This window comes from Acipenser ruthenus, chromosome 16 (genome assembly GCF_902713425.1).
Source record: "Acipenser ruthenus chromosome 16, fAciRut3.2 maternal haplotype, whole genome shotgun sequence".
Taxonomy (NCBI): domain Eukaryota; kingdom Metazoa; phylum Chordata; class Actinopteri; order Acipenseriformes; family Acipenseridae; genus Acipenser; species Acipenser ruthenus.
In genome coordinates this window covers 7,069,938-7,095,262 of record NC_081204.1, presented here as the reverse complement: position 1 = coordinate 7,095,262, position 25,325 = coordinate 7,069,938, and the positions used below count along the sequence as shown (strand labels likewise).

The window sequence follows — 25,325 nt, the reverse complement described above, 5'->3', positions numbered from 1 at the left end:
AATCCGAACAAATACATTTTTACTAACTGTAAATAGAACCTAGAATAACTGTTAATAATCCACATGCAATGGCTCGTACAAAGAAAAAACAAAGAAATCCAATATTGTTCATTCTTTTATTTAACTTTTCCAATGCATTGCACTTGCAAGAGACAAACATTTTTGGAAGGTACATTGCATATAAACAAAATACTTTTTTGTACTAGAATAAATTGGATTAGCAACCAGAACTGAGTTTAGTGAATCTCTTATTAAAAAAACAACCTCCCACATCCCCACTGCAGATTGCAGCTCAAATTACAGCTGAATAGTTTCCATACCAGCACTGCTGGTGCATTGGTTCAGTGTTAACCATTTCTGAATCTTATCTACGCCAGTCAAGAGGCTGCTCATGTCAGTAAGAGTACAGTTGTAGTAAGGTTAGAACACTGCATGTAATTATGGGACCAAACAAGGCAGATAGCCAAAACATGTGCCTACTATATTAGCATTGATGTTTTGTAATGTGAGTTACTGGTCATGGAAGCAACGTTGTTTTTGTCTTGTGATCTTAACCAGACAGGCCTCCAAAAAATGGACACATGTACCTTTGCAGCACATTAGGGTTGTTGTTGTCTATCTTTGCTGCAAAAAGGGCACCTACTGATTGGAACTCAATGGAGTAAAAAAATGTCACAATGCAAATATTGCACAAACAGTTCAGCACATACATGCATTAAAAAAAAAAAGTGTAAAACAATACAAGGTATACAATAATTTTGAAAAGAAATATATAGATTTAAGTTACACAGGTAGCTTTAATTGGCTATTTATTTTCATGATAATAGTTGTAATGCATACAGAATATTTATATTGCAATTTTTTACTCTCTTTTATTGCTTTATTCTGGATGGCAGAAATATTTAAAAAGGTATACCATGTGCAATGTCAGTAATTTACTTAACTCTGAAAATAGGGAGTGAAAGGCTTGCAATTAATTTTAAAGTAAAACGTCAGACGTATTTTAAGGTTTTTATTAAGCTGTTTCCACAAACAAAATCCACTGCAAAAATGATATACTGTATTGCACAGCAATCTACTTTGGAATAGAAAAGCCATCTTGATAATAATCTGGAATGTTGTTTATTATATTGCTGTGCCAATCGGAACCATCTTACAAAAGTAGAACCCTACACAACTGCTGCCAACAGAATGGTTCAGGCTTTATCCATGCCTCACAGTCTGTATTTAACACATATATAATTGTAAATGTACCTAACAGATTGCTAGAAGAAAGACAGGGTTAAAGCTTATGAGGCAGTACTGTGAGCTAATGTGCTTTTACTATTCTACTATTTTTAATAAATAGAGGGTCGTCACAAACATGTCATTCCTATGCCGTTTACAATTAATATAACATGGATGTGCTGAAAATGCCTAAATATATTATATACATACTGGAATTCCTGACACATTAATTTTACTTTTGAGTCTAAAGCCTTTTTCTAATATCCAGACATGCAGTTGTATAGTTTCTGTAGCTTACATTTATGTTGCCTTCATATTTTGTCCCTTTATTGGTATGCAATAGTTTACAGCAATATAAATGCAACCATACGGTACGTAGAAAACAACATCCACTCTGAGTATGCAACTTTTATTTCCAATATACTGTTATAAATATTGTTATAATATTCTAGGCAGTCTGCTTATAGCTTAATTACTTATTACCAACAGAAGTACAGCATTTGATAAAAGACAAGGTAAACTATAGCAAACGATGCAAGAGGGAGTAATGGACACCAAAGCAATGGGATTCAAATGTGGCTTTGAAAACCAATGTTTTTCAAGATTTGTTGGAAAGCAATTTTGTTTTAACAGTGTTCCAGTAATACAAAATGAAATCGTTGGGGCACCACAGGGTTAGAATCATGCTTATACTGGTCAGGTCAGGTTTTCAATTACTCTTTGACTTTGCTAGCAATGAAATCTGCAATTTTGTTAATGCTTTCTTCTTGCTGCCCAAGAGCCTCGAGAATGACCCCCATAGGTGACTTCTTCAGCCCTACTCCTTCCATATTGTTCTCCATTTTATTCTTCAGATTCCGAAGTCTCAGCGAGGCATGGATAAAGATCACTAAAAACATAGATGAAAAAAAACAAAACAGGTAATTTATCTATTTTTATACAATAATGGGAGGGGGTTTGGAACAGACACTTTACAGTTAAAAATCACACATGTGTTATTAAACAGTAACAACAGATCTACTAAATGAAACCCTGTTAAGAACACTTCTAGTAAATACACAGTGGATAACACATGTGCTTTTGTGCTGCTGATACAACGATTCAATCTGATGCCTCTGTCATTTTCAGAGTATTTGTGATGTCCGGCTCCATAGCAACCCGTAAACATAGTCAGGCTGGATAACTCCTTAGGGTTACAGGACTTGAAGTTCCAGTATACCACTGCTTGACTGAGCCAACACCCACATACCATTCTACAAAAGCCTGGGTGTTTAATGAGGTTACATTATATTGCAAGAGGGAACAGGCCAAGACGATTACAGAGGCAATGTTAAAAGCTGTGACGATACAAACCACATTCAAGATTTTATAACTAAATTCATTACAAAAAAGATAACTAAAGGATGCTGCTAAACTTTTAAACTGCCACACTTTTGTTGAACACAATGACTTAATGAAGTTAATCAATGAAATCATTATTATTTTCTTGGACTAATGCATGTGCAACTACAATAAAATCAACACATTTTAAAAGTTCACACTCTTTAAAAACAAAACAGGGAGAATAACATAAAAAGACAAACTTACAGAGTATTGGAAATGTGATACCAAATATGAACACCATCACCCCCCCGAAAAGTGAGACGAGGAAGTAACTTGCTCCCATAACAGCAACCACAAACACGGTGGGGTTTTTTTTCTTAAAGTTCTTGATCACAGCCTTGTTTTCTCCAGCCCAGACAGCGCCCATAAACACCAAGGTCACCACGACTCCTCCGAGGATCATTGCCAGGGGGTTTAAAATCCTGCAACGCAAACACAAGCACAGGAACATGCATCAGCATTGGCAGCAACATGACTTAGGAGGGTACTCTAACCCCTTTATATCTGCAGCCCCTTTTTAAAAAAGCATTTTAAAAAGACACATTGCAAAGCTGTGCATTTTAATGATGACACACAACCAGTACACTGCTACTGCACATGCAACCCGTCCATTAATTTGTAAAACATTTAAAAAAACCATATTTTAAAACCACCAGCCCCCAGCCCTTTCACCACTTCTTTAAAGTAAATCGGTTTGTATTCATCTAAAACTGTGGCTAGCAAGTGGCCCAGTGTTAGTGTGCTGCAGTTCAAAGTTAGAGCTGCATTCCTTATGTCACTGAGAAATGAATCATTTTAATGCAGTTAATTTGCTGTAGCACAATGTGTGACAATTAGGTTCCCTACTATAGCAATGAGTTTATTCAAGACTAGGACACTGTGTACAAATACACAATACTTTCATGGTTGCTCAATACCTCAGTTAAACAGTATTTGCAGTGCTTGGAAATTCTATCTGAAGTTCCAATCAATTCCAAGAGACACACATTTTGAAAACATAAATGCATTACCCAGTTGTGTATCCGTGACTATGTAATCGCCAGTTGGCACTGCAGTGGCCTATACAGTACAAATACCGTTTTTTGTTTCAAGATACAACTAATGTTCAGTTACAAAAAACTCCCCACTTCTGCACCTGTTGTTGCTCTGGGATAAATTCATATTTCTGTCCTTAGCAGCCGAGATAACTGGAAACTAAACAGAGGCTCTGTAGCAAGTTAAAGCAACATGTGTCACCAGGCTGCAGCAGCCAAAAAATTATATTTAGATCAACTGACTCCAAGTTTCCAGTCTGGAAAAATTAACAATAGCCCTGCAGGGCAAACGTACAGTCTGAAGACCACAGACACAAATTACATTCCATATGGATCTTACTCCCTTAATTTGTAATCATTGTCGTCCAAAAGCACACAATTAGGAAACTGTTTTGTTGTACTTTCTCATTTTTAGTATACAGGACCTTGTTTTGTTCATAAAATGGCTGTGCATTACATTTCTAACGGTCGCGAGAAGCAACAAAACTCCTTACCCTGCACTGGAGCTGAGGCACTTTCAGGGACACTAGCCTATATCATCAACTTCTTTACCATCTCATTGGAAACAAATCTGGAAGTTAATGTTTAACTTCCTTGACTAAATGAATGCTGCATTTTTTAATAATTGCATTTTGTTGTCTTTTTTTGTTATACCAAACTATGTCTTGCAGTATATAGTTTAACATCATGTTACACTCTATTAATTTACAACCCATATGCACACAGGAGACAAAGCTGACCAATCCCTGAGCAATCTACATTACCACATCCTTTCTGCCTTTTTAACAACTGCAGTGTAGTTCTGAACATCAGTCAGCAGGGGCAAACTAAACCTTTACTGTATACAATTACATTTGTTAAACACACAGGGTTGTATATTCAAATACCGTGGAACAAGATGTAGCAAAGTATTGACATTCCCCTGTACACATACAGACCCACCGCCTTCGTCACCTAGCCAACTGAAAAATAACTAATCTGAAATGTCATACCGTGTTCTACAGATATAATTATTGACAATAGTAAAATACTATTTTCACAATATTCTCACCAATTATTGCACGTTGCACTTGCCAATAAACATTCTGCAATACATGGAGTTGATAACAATCCTGTATTTAAAAAATATATATTTAAAAAAGGTATTTAGAGAGACTTACAACATTTTGGACTGATGCTCTTAATCCTGTAATAATCTCACAATGGGGTGTGAAACCAGGCATCCTGGTATACTGTAGCAAATGTGCCTTACCCCTGACCTAGAAAATACCCCAAAACTTTAATCAATACGCAGCAATCAAGACTTCAATGGGTGCGTTCTGGTTGTAGGGTTTGGGTCTGTGTGGTGGTCAACCACACGATAATAAATGTTTACAAGAATTATGTCTAAACTGTAGTTATTAACATCACTGCTAATCTATAATACAGGCCAGTGGGCCTAGTAATTCTACACAGGACATATATAACTTTATTTATTTGTCGTACTGCAACTGTGTTTGTGATTGTTACTAAGCAGGTCTACTTGATAGTGACTGCTACAGTTTAAGATACACAAAAGACATGCATAAGTAAGGCATGCAACGTATTTTTTTATTTTAATGTTTTAAACAACCATATTAATAATACCAATTAGACACGCATTTAGAACGCGTTTTGCATTGTGTCTACAGTCGTACGGACCATGGTAACGGTATAAAAATCCTTAGCTCATCCTTGTGTGCATACTGTCAAACTGGCAAACACACAAAGAGACCTAACATTCAAAATTTCCAAAACAGATTGTCAGCGTCAAAACTGTGAAGCTACTTACCCCACGATCACAAAAACAACGATAGCCAGTGCCAAGTAATTGGTTTGATAGTAAAGTAAGTTGCTCACGACTCTGTTGTTCCATTTTGTTAAATCACCAAAGTCTGGTTTTGCAAATCGATCGGTCCCTGGGTAGAAATCGTCCCAGGGTCTGAGTGGTGCAATCTTAATTCCAGCCATGACTGCGGAACTGGTACTACAGGAAAAGATCAGCTGATTAAACGACGTCAGATTAAGAAGCGAAGCATAACACACCCGGATTGATTTCGTGTTTCTCGCGATATCATGAGCGCATTTCGAAGCTAGGACAACAAATAGCTGTTATAAATAAATGCAGCCACGTTTAAAAATAACGCTTTGCAGTGTCACGCAGGCTTCACTTACTGAAGTTCAGAGTATTCAATGGAAATTAAAAGGGTTTCTGAAAATGCAGATAACGGCAGTCCTACAGGATTCAGTGGGATATAATAAACACGTTTAATAAAGAATAGGCTCATGCATTATGAAAAGTAGTTGATTACATTTTTGCCTCAATATTAAACTACATTGGATGAACACGGAACACGTATCAAGTTCAACACAATGTTAAAATGTAACTGGACAGCAGTCTGTGTTGACAGTTCAGTCCTTTTGCAATGAAAACACCTGGACTGTGTCAGCTCTCAATGTTGAATGATCCGTCACCTGGCTTACTCCTAAACCAGCATCACTGCATAAAAAAACAAAAACAAAAAATTATGAGGTGACTTTTTATGGGCTATTTCCATCTCTTAACAAACCGCAATCATTGGTTCTGGGAAGTACTTAAGTGAATCTAGATCATTTTCATATGGGAAGGCAATTTATTATGATACTTTTAATGAAATACATGTTAATTGCCCTTGCAAATATAGACACAGCATGCACTATACATTTACAATGCCTGAATACAAAATAAAGTATCAACCCCCGTCATAACAAGCCAACATTTTTGTAGTTTGTTAGCACATATTACACGTGCAGAAAATTAACATACTGTAAAAAGAAAACAGGGGAAATGATTTAGCACTTGACAGTGCACTTTGATCTCCCTCTCGCAGGCAGTGTGGCGGCCGTTACCGGTGTGAAGCATTGTGGGAGGAGATGGGAGCAGGAAAATATGGCGGATGTGGAGGAGCCGTAAGTATCCGTGTTAAGAAGAGATGTAGAAAGAATTGGACCTGTAGTTTTTTTTATATAATCTCATGTATTACCCGCTGAAAGGAGAGCACGTTTGAACCTTCTTTTATTCTCTCTTTTTTAGGGAGAAGAAAAGAAGGAGAGTAGAAGAGCTGCCTGAAAAGTTAGTGATGAAATGCTATTGGCAGCAGCAGGTTTGGGGTTACACACACAGTATTGCTGCATTGATGCGAAAATTCAATTAAACAAATGCTAGAAGAAATCTTAAAATTGACGATTCAACAAATTGAACACTTTATTAAAGTCCCCAAATTATACCTTTATTTACGACGGTGGCTAGTAGGCCTTTACTGTATTGTAAAATGAATGCAGTAATACTGTAATTGATTGGTTTGAAATATTAAACACAAGACAAGTGTATTCATACAGTATTGAATGTAATGTTTATGAATTTTACCATTTTAATGTTGTACTCCTAGCTAACGACCTCTACGTACTTTACTGTTTAAATACAGTATGGTAATGTAGGGCCTACTAAATTAAAAAATAAAACCCGAACCTTGCAAGTCAAGTTAATAATGTATAGTACACAGTGGGGTAGCGAGTAATCGTTCTGCTTACCTACGGTACTCAATATTTACAAAAGGATATATTCAGAGATGAAGGTCTAAAATGATTGAAGTACAATTATTATTTTTTTTTTAATTAGGTATTGCACCCCTGTAAGTGTCCAGGTTGTCAGCAATTATTTTAAGCGTTTAACAGCTGACTATATGCGATGGCTTGTCACCCAGTTCCATTTATATCGATTTTGTTATACAGTAACATTTTAGTTCACCTGTGCAGAGTCTCTGGTAAACTGGCCCATATCACAAAGCTAAACTGGTCCGAGAATGAACACTGAATTATACATTTGAGCCACGCTTTTGTACCCGTATAAAGGTTGTACGATTTGTGTCTAAATGTAATAAGTTTCTTTTTTATACCAGAAATATTAAAATGAACTCCTGCACTATAGTGAAATAGGTATTTTTCAAATACATTGCAAAATTTCTTTTAGGAATCAAGGTTGCAAACTTTGTCCATGGGGTTAGTACACGTGACAGGATAAGTTACTGTGTTGTTTACAGCTGAATTTACTATGTGTTCTATGCAGAATGGCTGTGGATAGCGGGTGTAGGGACACTGGAGACTGGGAAGGTCGCTGGAACCATGTAAAGAAGTTCCTCGAGCGAGCAGGACCATTCACACACCCTGACTTTGAACCCAGCACTGAAGTGAGAAAAAAATCACTTTCTACTGCAAAAACGAGAATGAAGTACACATTATATTAATATCATTTACATATGAAGATTTTTAAGATTAGTTTCTTGAAATACACATCCTGTAATGTTTTATATACTGTGTTTTATTGTAGGGTTTTACCTCCATTGGGTCAATTTTAATATTTCACATATTACATATCCCATTTAACTATATTCATATTCTTGTTTCCCATATCCTGTGTGATTTATTACCCTTTTAATAACATCACTGAATACAATACAAATGCAGTGGAATAATGTCCATTGTAAATGCGTGGCAGTGGTATTAAGATCCACCACTGTTCGGATTATTAAAATAGCCCCTCATGAGATTTATCCTACATTCTTTGTGATGTAGAACTACAGCAAGGTGACATTTCAGTTTCAATAACAGTTTAGTTTGTTAAACTAAAATGCCACCATGCAGATGTGTTTGCTGAGCAATGCAGTAGGTACAAACAGCACTGCTGTACCACAAGTCTATGGGTTTTCCACCTTGAATACTATTTTTTTGTGACTGCATAAAGTGCTGCATTAAACATGATTTTTTAAAATGTAATTAAGACTTGCATCTAGTGTAACTGTATTAAGTGCTTCTTAATTAAGGAACAGGAAAAAGCCTTACTAACCTGATTTTGTTGTTCTTGTTGTTTTAGTCACTACAGTTTTTATTAGACACATGCAAGGTTCTTGTCATTGGAGCAGGGGGACTAGGGTGTGAACTCCTTAAAAATCTGGTACTGTAATATTTTTCTTTAAATAGATAACTACTAGACTAATGGATGTTTTAAAGTCATGGTACTTCATAAAAACACATTTGTGTTTGGGGTAGCCTTTAGTAGGATGTTAAGGTCTATATAATGAGAAATGACAAATTCCATTTGATATTGTTAACATGAGTAAATATCTTATGTACATATATATATTTCTTCAAACACTATACATTTTGTCTGTTATACTGTTGCCCGTGCTTGGTAAACATACTTTATTCCTGACATATTAAGACCAATTTAATTAATAAATAATATTTAGTAATAAATTCAGTGTAATCCGAAACTTTGAAGTTCTAATCAGTATTATTATTATTATTTTTTTTTTTTAAAACAGGCTCTTTCTGGCTTTCGGCAGATTCATGTTATTGATATGGATACAATAGACGTGTCTAATCTGAACAGACAATTTTTATTTAGGTAGGTTTTATCAAGAAATAATTTTGAGATCAAAAAGCTTTGTGTGAAGTAAACTACTGAAAGTTAATATTGATCTGACTACAGCTTTAGCGTGAAAATGTCCCCATTTGAACATTTACTTTTGGTTGTATTGAATATTAGTGTTGTCTTTTTAGGTAATGCAGCAGTAAACTTTTTTTGCACTACTGTATATAAGTGCATATTTCCAAAACAGTCTAAATTTGTTTATTTTTTTACCTTAATACAAACACCAGTCATAACAGCAGTCGCAGCTACAGCACAGTTTGACGCAATGTACATGTGTTATACTTTTGGGCATTTTATTGTGGGCAGTTTAACTTCTTCTCTGGGGTATTTTTCAGACCAAAAGATGTGGGAAGGCCAAAAGCAGATGTGGCTGCAGAGTTTGTCAACAATCGAATCCCTGGTTGTAATGTAGTCCCGTATCCTTTTTCATTCAAAATAAACAAATACATTGAATTTGGAGTTCAAATCCACCTTCAGTCATAAGGGATATGAAACTGGTGTTATTGAGCAAAAAAAAAAAAAAAAGGATTTTAATGTTGGAATTAAAACTATTGTCATGTTGAGATCCATAATAATAATAAAAAAGTGTAATATTTGGCTGAACATTGGTGTCCGTGATATTGTATACATTTGTAATTTTATTCCTTGACCGTATGTAAAGACATTTTAAAAAAATTCAAGATTTTGATGAATCATTTTACAGACGTAAGTAAGAAAAAACAATGATTAATCTAATTGAACCATGGTCAGTTTAGTTATTTGTTTTTTGTAATTGTTTTGATTTTATGTTTTATAAATGATTACACTTTAAAAAAAAACAAAAACAAAAAGCCTTCATGTGTGAAGTAAATGTGATCTTGAAAAGATTAAATCCAGGTTAAATCATCCCAAACTGGATCACATGTTTAAAATACAGGTAGGAGCTTAGTAATAAAGATGTTCTATATTGTATGCATCATTTCCAGTAAATGATACAAGTTGTATAATCCACAATAATATGCAAAACAAATATAACTTGCTTACAATATTGTGTTGCTAATTTCTTCTCCAGAATTTCATATTATTGTATGCGGCCTGGATTCTATAATTGCTAGAAGATGGATCAATGGCATGCTGGTATAAATTTGTTTTTAAAGTTACAGTTTTTTAGGTGCTTGATATAAAGTTTACATTTCTACATACACTTGTCAGCTGTTGCAAGTAAGTTGTAAGTGGACTTTTTTTCTTTTTCTTAGATGTCACTTTTAAGTTATGAGGATGGTGTTTTGGATCCTAGTTCAATCATCCCTCTCCTTGATGGTGGAACTGAAGGTTTTAAAGGCAATGCACGTGTGATTTTACCTGGGATGACAGCGTGCATTGATTGCACACTCGAACTTTATCCACCACAGGTAATCACATTTTTGCAAATCACTTTGACATCCAGGAATAAGGTTTTGATTACTAGATTTCACAATTTCATATAACAGTAGCTTAAAACCTTACTTACATCCTTACCCTGCTTTGCAATTATTTTTTGGGCAATATTTAATAGTTTGGGTGTCAAGATTGGAAAGCAAATATATCTAAAATGTTTTACTTTTCAGATCAATTTCCCTATGTGCACTATTGCATCTATGCCAAGGCTACCAGAGCACTGTATTGAATATGTCAGGATACTACAGTGGCCAAAAGAAAATCCATTTGGAGGTAAACTGGAACAACGTGACTTTTAACAATTAAGTATTTGTGTTGCTGTGTATGTGACTTAAAAAAATTTAAAAAATAAAATAAAAAATGAACTACAAAGATATTATTACTTCTAAAACAGTATTGAAAATCGGGTCAATTTAAAGGTGCAGTGTTGCTGTTTTTCATGTTTCTTTTTGTCCAGCAGAGGGAGTAGTGCTGGATGGAGATGATCCAGAACACATTCAGTGGGTGTTTCAGAAGTCACTTGAAAGGGCAGCTGAGTTTAAAATTACTGGGGTTACATACAGACTCACACAAGGTACAAAATATTGTAACTTTATCTACATGTCTTTTAATGTTTTATATTTGGATAATATTTAATGGTGTAGTTGGTGTCAGTGGAAATTGAGCTTCATATCTTTGTAACAGCCTAATATAATTCCAGCAACTACTGTACGCTACATTACTGGAGTTCAGCCTAAAACATAACTTTTGTTTCACCTGAGTTCCTAATAGAAGACTGCTGTCAGTTGTACATAATTATCCAATTAATATGCAGTATTGTAACCTAGATTTTCTCATGCTTTTTTTTTTTTTTTAAACCACTGGCTAATCTATTGCATATTCAATTATCATAAAGGTGTTGTGAAAAGAATTATCCCAGCTGTTGCTTCTACAAATGCTGTCATTGCTGGTATGTATTAAATACAAATACAGACTGCTGTTTATTGTATTCAAAAGTGTCAAATTGTTAGGTAAAATGTTGTAGCTTTGTAGCTTATGTAAAATGTAGCGATATATATATATATATATATATATATATATATATATATATATATATATATATATATATATAATCTCAAAATGTATAATCTTGGCTTTGCTACAATAATTGAATAAAATAACTACTTTTCTTTCATTCAGCTACATGTGCTACTGAAGTATTTAAAATCGCTTCAAGGTAAGTTTCTGCTTAGTTTTCAGAGCTTGTTTCTTAGCAATGGAGAAACTACATGCAGAATGTATTTTGTGTTTCTTTTTTACAGTGCATATATTCCTCTAAATAATTATCTGGTGTTTAATGATGTAGATGGGCTCTACACGTACACATTTGAAGCTGAACGAAAGGTACGAGTTTGCTTAGTTATTTGTGATTAGTTAATTTTTTTGGAGTTCATACAGAACAATGGCTAGGAACATACTGAGCCAAAGCTGTCGCCTAGGTGGTTCTGGGACAGTCCAGGTTAATATTTTTGCTTAGAAATAAGTTTAACTTGATATGAAATAGGGTGGTTAGGTTTTTGCAATGTGTTATGGTGATTTAGACCATAGGCATATTAAAAACTGTTTATTTGTATTTCCCTAGGAGAACTGTTCAGCCTGCAGCCAGGTGCCTCAGAAACTTCAGTTCTCATCATCAGCTAAACTTCAGGAAGTACTGGATTACTTGACAGAAAATGCATCTTTGTAAGTATAAAAAACCATTTAACAATAAATGTACTGGTGTACATTTCTTAACTGTGAATCACATTCTTCAGTAATGGTGTGGTCCAAGTCCTGGTATTAGCACCTGCCAGAAGTCTTATAGATGTAGCTGCTAACGGTTTGTTTCAGATGTTCAGTGTAGTTGAGGGGTGTCACAAAGAGAGTTAAAATGATGAAGCCTTATTTTTATGGAAATCATCTAGTCAATAGAACCATTTTTCATTCTCTTGGCTACCTCTCTATTGGCCACCAATTGTTTTAACTTTCTAACGTTTCATAAACCCTTTGTATATTCTTTGCTTGTTTTTTCAGGCAAATGAAAACTCCAGCAATAACTGCAACAGTGGATGGAAAAAACAAAACTCTTTATTTACAAGTAAGCATTTTACAGAGACTGGTGGTAGCAGGCTCTTAAAAATAGATACAGATAAATTAAGTTAATTGCAGAATGTAACTTGTAAGATTTATAATTGGCTGCGTGCTGTTGCCAACTGGAGTAACAATGTAATTTCAGTACCATACTATAGTTGTAAATTGAAAGTACTTTGTAACTATAAATTGTTTTATTCTCCTAGCAAATCAAACATGTAATACATGATCTTATTTGTAGACTGTAGCTTCCATTGAAGAGCGAACAAGGCCAAATCTTTCCAGGACATTGAAAGGTAACATGAAATAGTAACACCTAGCAACAGCATGTGCTTGTAGCAAATACGTTTGACACATTTTGACCTTGCAAAGGGTTATTATTGTAATAGAATTGTCTCTTATTTTAAAAGGAATGATTTATGAACTTGGGGATATTTAAGAGCATTATTTAATAATTTTTGGTACAAATTCAAGAAAGATAAGGATGCCTGATTTCTGAAAGCCAGCTGTCTTTACTTTAAATACATCAGATGCTTATTTTGAAATCCAGCTGTTGTCTTTGAGAATCTTTGTGGGATACTGCATTTATATTATGATAATCTTTTATTTCTTTGTGTTTACCTTTTTAGAATTGGGTCTTGCCGAAGGTCAGGAGCTAGCAGTTGCAGATGTCACCACACCCCAGACAGTGTTATTTAAACTCAATTTCACATCATAATCCATGTATCATTCATGAAATGCTGCATTATTCTAAAAGGAACAAAGTAATGATCACCCAGCATTAACTTGATGTAAACTGGAATCCCCTTTACCAATAATAATACCAAAAATACAGGCTACCGTGCAAAACTATTTCAAACAAACAAACAAAAAAAATCTGTTGAAAACACTTTTATTTGGCTCAATATATTAGAAGTTAAGCAGACTGTATAATATCCCACTGTTAGATACTTAATAACCTATAGTGTATTCTTGCTCAATTGTACATTAAAAACAATAGTGTTTCCCTATGTTAAATTGACATTTTGAATTAGCGAGCCTAGTTGCAGGACATGCATTTTATTTTCTAGAAATGTTAACTTGAAGAGAAGCCTGTTTTTTAAACGTAGGTTTAGAGATAACATAACCAACACAAGTTATGTTGATTATGTATAAATGTTCAATATTATGTTCATCTTGTATATTTATTTGTCATCGTGTTGATATTTTTCTGCTCAGAATCTCATTTGAGTTTATCATTCACAATGTTGTTGATATATATTATTGACTAATTAACAGAACATGTAAATTTGATGTTCTTTTGAACACAGCTCTTTATGAAGTCTGAACTGAAATAAAAAGGTTTCTTACACAAAATAACTTGATGTACTCTTTTATGCAAATGGAATCCCTCTCCTTTTAACCCTAGCAGATTAGATAAATAAGATTTAAGTAATATCTGTATCCCTATGTGTTCTTTTGGAGATAACATTACTGTGTGAGGCAACAAGGCAACAATTTGTGTGACCCTGTACAGACGGCAACTTACCATTAGCATTTTAACGTGCGTGCGTGCTGCTCTCTTGTGGCTCAATAAAGGAATGGCAAGTGCTGTATTTTTTTCCCCCAATAATAGTTTGATTTGAATTTGAGAATCCAGGGGTGATCTGTAGAATTTCAAGTCTTGCTGGAATCTTCCTTGACATATGTGTTAAGTGAGACACTGTATAGTGAACTATTGAAGGGTCATCACACAATATATCTTTTAATGATATGTATATTTACTGTCAACAAGGCCTAACTGAATTTTTGGTGTATGAGATACCCAGGGAGCACTGTGTCATATCAGATGTATCCCAGTATATTTATTTCTATTGCAGTATTGTGTATGAGACAATACACAGATCATTGTCATTTGACATAACTGGTTATATATTTTTTATATATATATTAGAAAACTATATTTGTTTATACATAATTTGTTCTATATGTTTGGTTATCTATATTAGATATGTGGCCCAATATGATAGCCAATGTTTTCTCCCTTGCTTCACAGTACTTGACCCTGATAAGTTAAGCTAGGGTTTCCCAATCCTGTCCTGTGGACCCCCTGTGTCTGCTGGTTTTTATTCCATCTGAGCTCTCAATTACTTAACTAGACCCTTAATTGAACTGATAGTTTGCTTAATTAGACCTTTTTAATTGTTTTCCGCTCTTAAACAGTTGCAGAGTTCAAGTTACTGATACAATGTTATAGCAAACTTGAAATGTGCAACTGTTTAAGAGATGAAAACAAGTAAAAAGGTCTAATTTAAGCAAACTGTCAGTTCAATTAAGGGTTTAATTAAGGAATTGAGAACTCGGTTAAAGTGAAAACCAGCAGATGCAATCGCTCCACAGGACCAGGATTGGGAAACCCTGAGAAATCAATTTTATTGAAACTTGCAAGAAGCTGGTCTGCATTATGAATATGTCACGGTTGTGGCCACGTTTGCATGGTATTTGATACTTAATTGGTCTAAGAGCAAATTTGATGTAAGAACATGAATGCTTTTGTTATACAAATGTGCAGTACTAGGAGATGCAGCAGTGCAATGAAAGGGTAATTATTTAATTATTGTTTTCTTTTTAGCATAATGCCCAAACGTATCCTATATATATTTTTTTTTGCTGATTTATATTTTTTCAAAACTTTATTTTCAGTTTGTTAGGTTAGCTTCCGCTATTACAGATAATGGGACCCCACTGTTTACTTTCTGGATCGTCATAGATTGTGCCATGGTGGTAAAGCAAATTAGCTACATTTCAGGACAAGTTTGGAAAACTACACGGTTTACAGCAATTTTGCTATGCCAAAGAGAAGTTTAAAATCTTAGTTGTATTTTACCGCATTAATACATTACTGCAAGGGAGTGACTTTTTTTTTTTTTTTTTAATCTTAAGTAAATACATCGTTTTACTTCCTCCCAGACGTGACAGGTTTGCCGGAAGTCGTCATCATGGGGTTTGTTTGGGACTACGTGGAAAGGAAGTGGTGTCTGAAATTATCAAAACAAGACGGTGCTGCTCGTCTGTACAACATAACTTCAACATATTGGTGATTTTGCCGTCATGAAATAGCAATTTGATTGTGCATCAGAACAGCAGTTAATCGTACAACAGACGATTTTGTTATTTGTTTACACGGTTCTAAATATTTAAGCCCGATGACAGTTCAGGGCCTGGAATACCTTCAGTCGCTTATGTAGTTGTCGCCAGTTAAGTCATCAGTGGCTCCGTATACTACATCGCAGCGGGTTTTAAACCTAGAGATGAGTTGGTTTAATGCAACTCACTTGTCTAGTTTTGCCAAACAGGCTTTTACGACAGCTCAGAAATCAATCGACAGGGTTTTGGACATCAAAGAGGAAGACCAATGGGGTGACACTGTAATGCCTTCCTATGATGGTAGGTGCATAGTTTTACTGTGTTTGTTTTTCATAGTGAGGTTCTGTCCATTTGCTCTTTAAGATGGGCCAGAAAACAGTGGTCTGTTTAGTATCCAGATAGTATGCTTGCAATTTGAAGAGTGATACCTTTTTTTGGCCTAGTATAAACATCCAATTGGTACTTGTGCCCTGCCATGCTACTGTAGTAGAACGCTTCATGTTCTGTTCTTTACTAATATAATTTAGCTACTGCAGTTTTTACTTATATAGTATGTTTATTGCGCTATTTAACGATATGGGAAAATAACCAAATGGGTTGTGCTGACGAGTACCCATGGATTGGTGCCTAAACACATTATTTTAAAAAATACAAATAAAAATTCACTCTAGCATGACAATTCAGATGCATGTTTTGAGAGTGGAATCAGTTGTAGTAAATGTGAACTTGTCCTTCAAAAACATGGATTGCTGTTCTGTTCATAATGATTTTATTCATTAACATTTGATACATTAGTTTCCATAAATTACAAAATTTATGTTGAAAGCAATCCCTCACAGTATAGGTGATGTATTTTTCAGTAAAACTTTACAATAGTGTATGATATTAAAATGAGTATTTGTGTTAAAATAATGTCATGATTTTAATAACAGTGGTTCATGTTTTTCACTAGTACCTGGAACAGGTTCTTCAGCAAGTGGTGGATGGGGTACCACTCAGTGGGCATCTCCCCCAGAAGAATCCACAAATTCTGGATCTACAGAAGCAATCACGACCCCTGTCACAAGGACCGTTGTGGACGAATCTGAACATTTCTTCAGTGCCTTTTTATCTTCAACAGACCTACAAAGTGTCAAAAATACTCCAGTGGTTTCTATACCTCCTACAAAAGCGCATAGGCCCAAAGAGGAAAATAAAGAAATAAGTGATACTCCAAATTCTAGGCAGACAGATTTGGTTGAGACAACTGGGAAGCTGGAAATAAAAACCCAAACTGTCCCCAGACCTGAGAATATTGAACTAACAAAGCCTGATTTGGATGTGGCTATTGATGGACCAGAAACAGAACTTGAACATCCCGTAATACATGAAACGCCAAAAGTGTGCAAGGAGGAGTGTGTTAATGAAGAAAAAATAAGTGATAACTCAGAAATAAAAACAGATGTTTCTGAAGTGAAACTAAACCAATCTGTTTTGCCCACCAGTACAAGAACAAAGGCAACTGCTGGGAATGGGCAATCTGTTGGGAGTCCTCCAGACAGCCCCGCAAAACCACACACAGCCTCCTCAAAAGACTTGATACTGGAGTCAAAAGACACCAAATCTGAAGACAGGCAGAGCAACACGCCTTCACCTCCTGTCAGCACTTTCTCTTCAGGAACGTCAACAACGAGCGACATTGAGGTGCTTGACCACGACAGTGTCATAAGCGAGAGCTCGGCCAGTTCAAGACAGGAGTCTGCCGAATCCAAAGCTAGCTTGCATTTAATGCAGACGTCTTTTCAGCTTTTGTCAACTTCTGCCTGCTCAGACTTCCAGCGCCTGGACGACTATCAGAAGCTCACGGAGAGCTCTGGTTCCTCGGATGCTTTTGAGAGAATTGACTCTTTCAGCATGCAATCCCTTGATAGCCGGAGCGTTAGTGAAGTAAACTCAGATGATGAATTGCCAGGTCGAGCTTGCACCTTGGCTTCAGTTACCAGCAGCCCCCCTGCTTCAACTCCTCTGGCAGCTGACCCAGACGAGAGCAAAAGCGAAGAACTGAACGACACCGTGAAAGACAGGTCACTGGAAGAGAATGAAATGGAAGAGAGTTGCCGCAGTGCAACCCCTGTTAATTGCGAAGAACCTGAAGAATTGGTAGAGTCTGATCAAGCAAGTTCAGTGTTTTGCACAGTGACTAATGAGCCCGAACAGACAACAGTCCATCCTACGAGTGAGGAAGGCCAGGCAAACCAAGTATATCATAATCTGCAATTGCAAAAGGTGATGCTTCATAAAAAAAGCAGTGCATTCATGTAGATTGTAGGATTTGAAAACCACTGCATAGTATATTTTGTCTATATTACCCTAAATATATTGTGATGTATGCAAACATCATGTCTTTTTAAAGTTAAACTGGCCAGCATGCATTCACCTATTCAATTTACTTAATCAATTTAACTGTAATTTAGCTATATTCATTCCATTTGTGTTCTGAAACATGAAACATTTTTTGACATTCTATTGTCAGGTGGATAGGTATAGAATAATGCCAATTGATACAACATGAATGATACATCTTATTTTGATGTATAACTTTTCTATTTAGGTTATTGATGAGCTGACGATCAGACTTGAAAAGAGAGAAACACAGATATTAGCTGTCAGTAAAGACAAAGCAAGACTGGAAGAAGACTATGACAATCTTAAAGAGTAAGTTGATGACCCATTTATTCAAAGGTTCTGCTCCTGTTGTGCTGCTGGTATTCTGGATAAAAAGGTATTGTTATGCTACAGCTTGAAAAAATGTATGCACAGCATACAGTTCCAAAAGGTTGAGCAGTGATCGTACCATAACTGGGATATCTTTAACAATTCCTGTAAAAAGAGTAAGCTAGTATTGATGACTGAAAAATAGCAAATATGTACAGTTTGATTTGGTTGATAAATGTCAGTTCTGTTTATTTAGTGAGATGATAAACCTGAAGGAGGAATGCTGCAGTGTTCAGTCTCTTAAAGAAGAGTTTACCCAGCGAATCGCTGATGCTGAAAAGAAAGCACAGTTAGCCTGCAAAGAGAGGGATGCTTTAAAGAAGGTAACTGATATATATTTGTTTTACTTTTTCTTGTCTTCTGAGCAACATATACAAAACACTTGGGAAAAGCAGTATGTAATGTGTATAACTTAGTCAGTATTTCGTTTTGGTAATTTATCATTAAACAAATTAGTGAATTAATGAATGTTTGTAATTATTAGGACGTGAAAACACTTAAAGAGGAACTGTCCACAAGACTTAATTCAAATGAGACCGCTGAAATTATGAAGGAGAAGGATGAGCAAATCAAGGGTCTGCTTGAAGAAGGTGAGAACTTGTATCTGCTTCCCATGTTTTGTGACAATAATGTTTTGAAACTGGCTAAGCACATCTAGTAGTCAGTGTCTTTCCTGACTATATAGCAATGTGCAGAAAACAATATTGCAGTACTGCATCAATATTTATATGCAATAAAATGTTTTTTCAGGTGAAAAACTTTCCAAACAGCAACTTCACAATTCCAACAGCATAAAGAAGCTGAGAGTCAAGGACAAAGAAAACGAAGGCCTGCTTTCGAAACAAAGCAAAAAGATCAAGGAGTTAGAAGAGGAGCTGAAGCATTTGCAGCAGGTCACTAAAACATTGTATAGTTTTTGAAAAAAAAAGGAAATTTGACCTTGTCTTTTTTTATATAGTGTTTTGAAGTTTTAATGCAGCAGTGATACAGGTTCTTGAATCTGTTATTTTCAGGTGTTGGATGGCAAAGAGGAAGTGGAAAGGCAGCACCGTGAAAGCATTAAGAAGCTGAACGGTGTGGTCGAGAGGCAGGAGAAGGAGCTGAGCAGGCACCTGACAGACCTGGAGGAGTATCAGGAGACAAACCGCAGCCTCCAGGCGGCTCTGGATAATTCCTACAAGTGAGAATATATAGACCAAGAAAAACATCCAGCAGGGGGCAGAATAAGCTCTGAAACTGAAATATGAAAAGAGTTGAAAACCTATATATATATATATATATATAAACACACCGGCACATTTAATAAATGTACAATATATACAATTATGTCACCGAAGGAGTAAATTATATTTCATTTTGTAACTTCATGTGATTGTGAATTGACAGCACAAACACCTGCACAGTTTCAGAACAATAAAGAAGACTGCACGCTTTCTCTTTGCACTGGGTTTGTAGAGCCAGTGTCATTTTAATAAATGTCATCCATTTAGGGAGCTTGCAGAGTTGCACAGAGCAAATGCTACAAAGGACAGTAAAGCTCAGGAGGCTGCACTTAGCCGGGAGATACAGGCCAAGGAGCAATTGAGCGTGGCACTGGAGAAGGCCCAGGAAGAATCAAGAATGCAACAGGAGGCGTTAGCAATGCAGGTCAGAACTCATTCAACCTGTAGAAAGCTCTATGAAAGATAACTGCAGCCGATTCCAGTATAGTGAAGATAACGGCCAACCAATAAACTAATCGAGCATACTGACATGGATATCTATACCCATTATTTATTTTTCAGTAAAAACCCTGAACATATTTAATTAGTTGATGTTTTTGTAAAGCTAACATCTTTGAATCATACTGGTACTTTAAAGTTGTTCTAAAAGGAATGACGGGTTCATGCAAGTGTTTTATTGTTCTTTTTAATGCAGGTAGGAGACCTGAGGTTGGCTTTGCAGAGAGCAGAGCAGCAGCAAGGTAGAAAGGAGGATTATCTCCGTGAAGAGATCAGTGAATTACAGCAGGTAATACAGCAACAACAAGGTTCTATTTTTTTTTTTTACTTTACTTTATTTGGGTGGGGTGGTGTTGGTCAAAGAAGGGGTTTTGATTAATGAACAACAGTATGATAGAAGTTAATATTTTATTTTTTAAATGTCAGACATTCTGCTTGTCAGTTTACGTTGGTTTGAATTTTCAATGTAGTGCTCTAACAGAAGAATACTTTTTCCTAGAGACTTCAAGGAGCAGAAACTCGTAACCAAGAACTGAGCCAGAGTGTTACATCAGCAACAAGACCATTGCTTCGACAGATTGAAAACCTACAGGCAACGCTGGGGGCACAAACCACCGCCTGGGAGAAACTGGAGAAGAACATCTCAGATAGACTTGGTAAGCAAAGATACAAAAGTACTGTGTGGAATTTACTAATAAATCAAGCACATTTATAAATGTGATAAGGCCAGAAAAGCATATTATGACATTATTCTTGCTTTATAAGAGATAGCATTGGATTACATTCAAGGGTCACATGTCTGGCCCTCCGACACCCTGGATTGAGGGCTGCATTATAACACGGTGCCGTTAGAAGTGGAATTGTTGAATTTTAATAATACTTTTAATTTTAGATAATAAGATTGCCTGTTTTGTGTAAAATTATCACAATTCTTTTTTATCCAAAACATAAATACAAGGTTTTGCTTCCACGGATTGCCTAATTAATCACCCCTTAGTTAGTAGGTTTATATGTAGGGGTCATAGGTTGACGTTTGGGCCTTGGGGTGCACATCACTGTTTTAAGTAAATGTGGGCCTTGTTGATTTTTAGTGTTTTCCTGTTTTTGATTAGCTGATGCTCAAGCACAGCTGGCAGCTGCAGTGGAGAAAGAGCGTGCCGCTACAGAAGAGCTTCTTACAATAAAATCCCAGATGGCAACTATAGAGTCCCAGAACAGCCTCATGCGCCAAGAGAAGAGCCGCCTGCAGGCTCAGCTGGAGTCAGAGAAATCCAAGCGAGAGAGACTGGAGGATGAAAGCAGCAGGTAGGCTTGCTGGATATGCTCCTCCTGGTTAATGTAGGGATGTGCAAAAAAAAAAAAAAAAACATGGATAAGATCTCCCTACTATTGTTTATCTTCTATTCAAAGTTACAATCGGAGATTGTTGGTTTTCACAGTGATTATGTTTTGTTAATTTTAATAGACCCAATCATGTTATACAGATTTTAAATACATCTGTATTTTTTTCTGCACACGCTAACTAATTGGTTATATCGTATAAAAACCTAGATCAGTACGTCTCTTTGTACTACTCAGAACCAATTACCATCATATAGTTCATGGTATAAATGTAGCCTTTTCCTTTATTTATTTTTATTTCTAGTTGAATTTATCAATATGTACACAGTATATCTATTTCATTTTATAGAGTACATTTTATACAAATACCTTTTGTGATTTTTTTAAATTGTTTCCTTTTCATTGTCTCTCTTATTTTCCTCAGGGAGCAGGTAGAGTTGGAAAATGTGAAGGCTGACTACACGAGAGTGCTGGAGGAATCTAAAAAACAAAAGGTATGTTTTGTACTGCTACATTTAACTGTGGCAATCATGCAATAACATGCACAATATTACAAGTATTTACTTGTCTTACTGCAGATGCTTCTAACAAGTCAGTTAGAAATGGAGAAACTGAAGGTTGAGCAAGAAAAGAAGAAATGTTTTCTAGCTCAAGAAGCATTAAAGGAAAAGGTAAGTGTAAATACTTGTTAATGTTCTCGCATTAACTCTTTACACAGACCTGAAACCACATTATCCTGTATTAGTTATATGAGTTAGGCAGCTGTTCTTCATAAAGTACTTTACACACTGAATTGCTTCAAGCATTATTCATTTGAATCATTGAGGTTGTTTAAAGTTTTTCATCTTTACTTTTTTATTGTATTTTCTAAAGGAAAGAAAAGCCTTTGTTCATCCTGCCCTGGAAGCAACTACTTCAGCAACTCCAACCTTATCCCGGTCGAGCTCTATCAGTGGGGTTGATATGGCAAGCTTACAATCGTCCTTCCTTGCACAGGTTTAGTTTATGTATCCATTCAATGGGGAATAACAGCTTTTCCAGACTTCAATTCTCCTCATTTTAATGTTGCCACAACACTACAGGCTGGACCAAATGTAGCACCACACAGACATTGCTACTTTAATTGCAGGAAATTCTTAAATGAACATCCTTGTTCTTGCAGATATGTCTGAGCCTGAGATATTGAACAATGCAGATGTTATTTTAGCACTCTCATCTCATGTTAATGTTCAGGTGTTCCATGGAAATGACTGTGTTGCACAATATTTGTAGAGTCAAAGTAAAAGTAAAGTAAAACGATTGCTGTTCTGCCAAAACCAATTTTAGAGCCTGACTATTCCAACTTTAAGCATTAAAAATGACCATGAATTAAGTTTCCTTTTCAGTCCAGGTAAACCCAGATTCTTGTTAAATGTTAATGGCAGTTAATTCTACAAACCATTTTTTTAAACAGGATGATGCCCTTGATCACTCATTTGGACCAATGACCACATCTGCTAGTGGAAGTAATCTTTATGATGCTGTTCGGATGGGGGCAGGATCCAGCGTTATTGAAAACCTGCAGTCTCAGCTGAAGCTACGGGAAGGGGAGATAATGCAGCTTCAGGTACTCTGTGACATTTCCATATATTCCTTCTTCTGTTTGGCAAATGTACTGTAATCATCTAAAATGTGCTTTATTTGCCTATGTAGTAAGTGATCTCTTCCTAGTTCTAAACTGGGCTCCCTGTTTATTGTGCCTTTATATATATATATATATATATATATATATATATATATATATATATATATATATATATATAAAATATATTTTTTATTTTTCAGTTTGAAATTTCAAACCTAGAAAAAACACGGACAGTAATGGCAGAGGAGTTGGTGAAATTAACCAATCAAAATGATGAACTTGAAGATCAGGTGAAGGAAATTCCCAAGCTGCGTGTCCAGCTAAGGGTGAGTACATTTAAAGAGAAACACCATCACAACACAAACAAAATACAACTGAAGTGCATATAAAAGCCCCTTTTATTAAAACCTTCAGTTTATTTCTAGTTTTGAACCATTGACAGTTGGAGCAAAAGCTTAGTACATCTGTCTAAATTTGGTAAAAAATAAATGTATAAAATAGAAATAGGCTACATATGTACAATGTGAACAGGTGTATGATGTGTGTGTTTCATTCTTTTTTTAATTTGCTGTATATTCCTGTAACAAGCAACTTTTTTGATGTTCTGATTTCTCCAGGACCTGGACCAGAGGTACAACACCATTTTACAGATGTATGGTGAGAAAGCAGAAGAAGCAGAGGAACTTCGACTTGACCTAGAAGATGTAAAGAGTGTGTACAAAATCCAAATAGATGAACTTATGAAAACAAAGAAATAACTGAAACCTCCCTGCGGAACTATATCAGTAAGAGTGAAAAATATGATCTGATGAAGACTGGAACATAGTGGTGCACAACTAAGCAAACAGCTGCATTCTCTCAAATAATGTATTTGTTACCCCCAAATGTTCCCCTGTAAAAATGTGAAATGAAACAAAACAAATCATCATGATCCATTCCTTTACAGCAGGGTCCTGGAGCGCCCCTATCCAGCAGGTTTTATAGGTGTCTTTACATCATCAGTGGCTAAAGATCTGCAACACCTGTTCATCTTGACTAAGCCAATAATTGGTTCAATTAAGTAACTGAGAGATTGGTTGAAATGAACACCAGCAGCCACAGTAGCTCTCCTGGACCAGGGTTGGAGACCCCTGCTTTACAGTTTATTTTGATAAAAGTTACACATCCAGTACACTAAATAGTCTTGCCCTGAATGTAAAACTAGACATTAAAATGACTGAAAATGTGGGCCAATGATTTTTTTCATAAAGAATTTCATGTGCATTAGATTATTTATGAAAGATTGTTTTATTGAAGTGGCAATATGTTTGTAATTGACTATAGGCACCTTTTGCAAAGAAAGCTGGTAGTGGCTAATAATTTATTAAGGTTTTTTTTTTTTTTTTTAAGTTCTTCTGTAAGGTATTACTTTTTGCCAATTCTAATTAAAAAATAATATTAGTAATATTAGTAATTTTTACTCTAAAGCTGTGTTTCATTCACAACTTGATTAGCTCAAATTTATTTATGTATTTATTTTTGAGAATGTGACCTTGTACATTTAAATTACAATTGTAGTTTTTGACTGCAGTAATTCACGTTTTACATCATTTTCCTAAGTAAAATTGAAACCAAAACTAAAGTAAAAAAAGTACATCTATATCTATAGATAGTGGTTTTCAGATTTGATAAAGCGTACATCAACAGATAAAGTAATAGCTGGGTTTTATTGCATGTTAAACTTGTTCCCTTCCTACATATTTCTGGGGTTAACAAATATAGTGTAAGCCAATTACAAAAAATAATGTAGTTTTCGTTTACTGATAAAATTCATTCCAGTCATTGTTTATAATGCTAATACATTGAAGTACGGATTTAGGACAGATCAAATACTTTAATCTATAGTCTTGAGTTTCTGCTGTATTTAATAGTATGTTGCTGTTGTACACTTCAAGAAAATATATAACTGAATACATATTAAAAAAAGTGTGCTATAGGTATGTATGCCACAAATGTAGGTTGCTTGTTTAAATGTCATACCTAGCTGTAAATTGATGTAAATATGGTCTTGAGATATATTTACAAGATATTGAAATTAAAATATCTTTGACTTTTTTGCTGCA

General features: G+C 35.4%; 3 protein-coding genes across 8 annotated transcripts; 2 read left to right on the top strand and 1 right to left on the bottom strand.

The window, feature by feature from the left end:
• Window positions 1-102: 102 nt before the first annotated feature.
• On the bottom strand, window positions 103-5,674 carry LOC131697714 (PRA1 family protein 3-like). Its single transcript, XM_058988633.1, has 3 exons — window positions 5,455-5,674; window positions 2,815-3,032; window positions 103-2,116 (listed from the first exon to the last, which is right to left on the bottom strand). Exons 1-3 carry the CDS (start codon window positions 5,631-5,633, stop codon window positions 1,941-1,943), a joined length of 573 nt encoding a protein of 190 aa, XP_058844616.1. The 5' UTR covers window positions 5,634-5,674; the 3' UTR covers window positions 103-1,940.
• Window positions 5,675-6,497: 823 nt separating this feature from the next.
• On the top strand, window positions 6,498-14,010 carry LOC131697713 (NEDD8-activating enzyme E1 catalytic subunit-like). 4 transcript variants are annotated; one of them, XM_058988628.1, is made up of 18 exons: window positions 6,498-6,611; window positions 6,736-6,774; window positions 7,768-7,888; window positions 8,572-8,652; window positions 9,023-9,105; window positions 9,468-9,548; window positions 9,794-9,837; window positions 10,184-10,248; window positions 10,368-10,523; window positions 10,719-10,821; window positions 11,009-11,122; window positions 11,444-11,497; window positions 11,728-11,764; window positions 11,850-11,931; window positions 12,170-12,270; window positions 12,601-12,664; window positions 12,899-12,953; window positions 13,287-14,010. In XM_058988628.1, exons 1-18 carry the CDS (start codon window positions 6,592-6,594, stop codon window positions 13,373-13,375), a joined length of 1,389 nt encoding a protein of 462 aa, XP_058844611.1. In that variant the 5' UTR covers window positions 6,498-6,591; the 3' UTR covers window positions 13,376-14,010. The 4 variants fall into 4 exon arrangements, with proteins under 4 accessions (XP_058844611.1, XP_058844610.1, XP_058844613.1 ...); XM_058988627.1 differs by having other exon boundaries at window positions 11,006-11,122; XM_058988630.1 differs by lacking the exon at window positions 6,736-6,774 and having other exon boundaries at window positions 6,499-6,611.
• Window positions 14,011-15,070: 1,060 nt separating this feature from the next.
• On the top strand, window positions 15,071-25,325 carry LOC131697712 (TATA element modulatory factor-like). Of its 3 annotated transcripts, none has more exons than XM_058988626.1 (18): window positions 15,071-15,238; window positions 15,607-16,083; window positions 16,736-18,048; window positions 18,374-18,477; window positions 18,734-18,860; window positions 19,022-19,127; window positions 19,288-19,430; window positions 19,551-19,717; window positions 20,028-20,184; window positions 20,455-20,547; window positions 20,758-20,914; window positions 21,371-21,563; window positions 22,024-22,093; window positions 22,178-22,270; window positions 22,473-22,565; window positions 23,053-23,205; window positions 23,424-23,549; window positions 23,841-25,325. In XM_058988626.1, exons 2-18 carry the CDS (start codon window positions 15,948-15,950, stop codon window positions 23,979-23,981), a joined length of 3,372 nt encoding a protein of 1,123 aa, XP_058844609.1. In that variant the 5' UTR covers window positions 15,071-15,238; window positions 15,607-15,947; the 3' UTR covers window positions 23,982-25,325. The 3 variants fall into 3 exon arrangements, with proteins under 3 accessions (XP_058844609.1, XP_058844607.1, XP_058844608.1); XM_058988624.1 differs by having other exon boundaries at window positions 22,473-22,595; XM_058988625.1 differs by lacking the exon at window positions 15,071-15,238 and having other exon boundaries at window positions 15,308-16,083; window positions 22,473-22,595.

Excerpts from the sequence above, each read along its gene's own strand:
- LOC131697714 (XM_058988633.1), bottom strand. The coding sequence starts at position 5,633 with ATGGCTGGAATTAAGATTGCACCACTCAGACCCTGGGACGATTTCTAC. Across the intron at positions 3,033-5,454 it reads GTTGTTTTTGTGATCGTGGG|GATTTTAAACCCCCTGGCAA; the intron begins GTAAGTAGCTTC and ends TTTGCGTTGCAG. Across the intron at positions 2,117-2,814 it reads TATCACATTTCCAATACTCT|TGATCTTTATCCATGCCTCG; the intron begins GTAAGTTTGTCT and ends CTATGTTTTTAG.
- LOC131697713 (XM_058988627.1), top strand. The coding sequence starts at position 6,592 with ATGGCGGATGTGGAGGAGCC. Across the intron at positions 9,106-9,467 it reads AACAGACAATTTTTATTTAG|ACCAAAAGATGTGGGAAGGC; the intron begins GTAGGTTTTATC and ends GGTATTTTTCAG. Across the intron at positions 12,665-12,898 it reads ACAAAACTCTTTATTTACAA|ACTGTAGCTTCCATTGAAGA; the intron begins GTAAGCATTTTA and ends TCTTATTTGTAG.
- LOC131697712 (XM_058988624.1), top strand. The coding sequence starts at position 15,948 with ATGAGTTGGTTTAATGCAACTCACTTGTCTAGTTTTGCCAAACAGGCT. Across the intron at positions 19,128-19,287 it reads CAAGGGTCTGCTTGAAGAAG|GTGAAAAACTTTCCAAACAG; the intron begins GTGAGAACTTGT and ends ATGTTTTTTCAG. Across the intron at positions 23,206-23,423 it reads GGGAGATAATGCAGCTTCAG|TTTGAAATTTCAAACCTAGA; the intron begins GTACTCTGTGAC and ends TTTATTTTTCAG.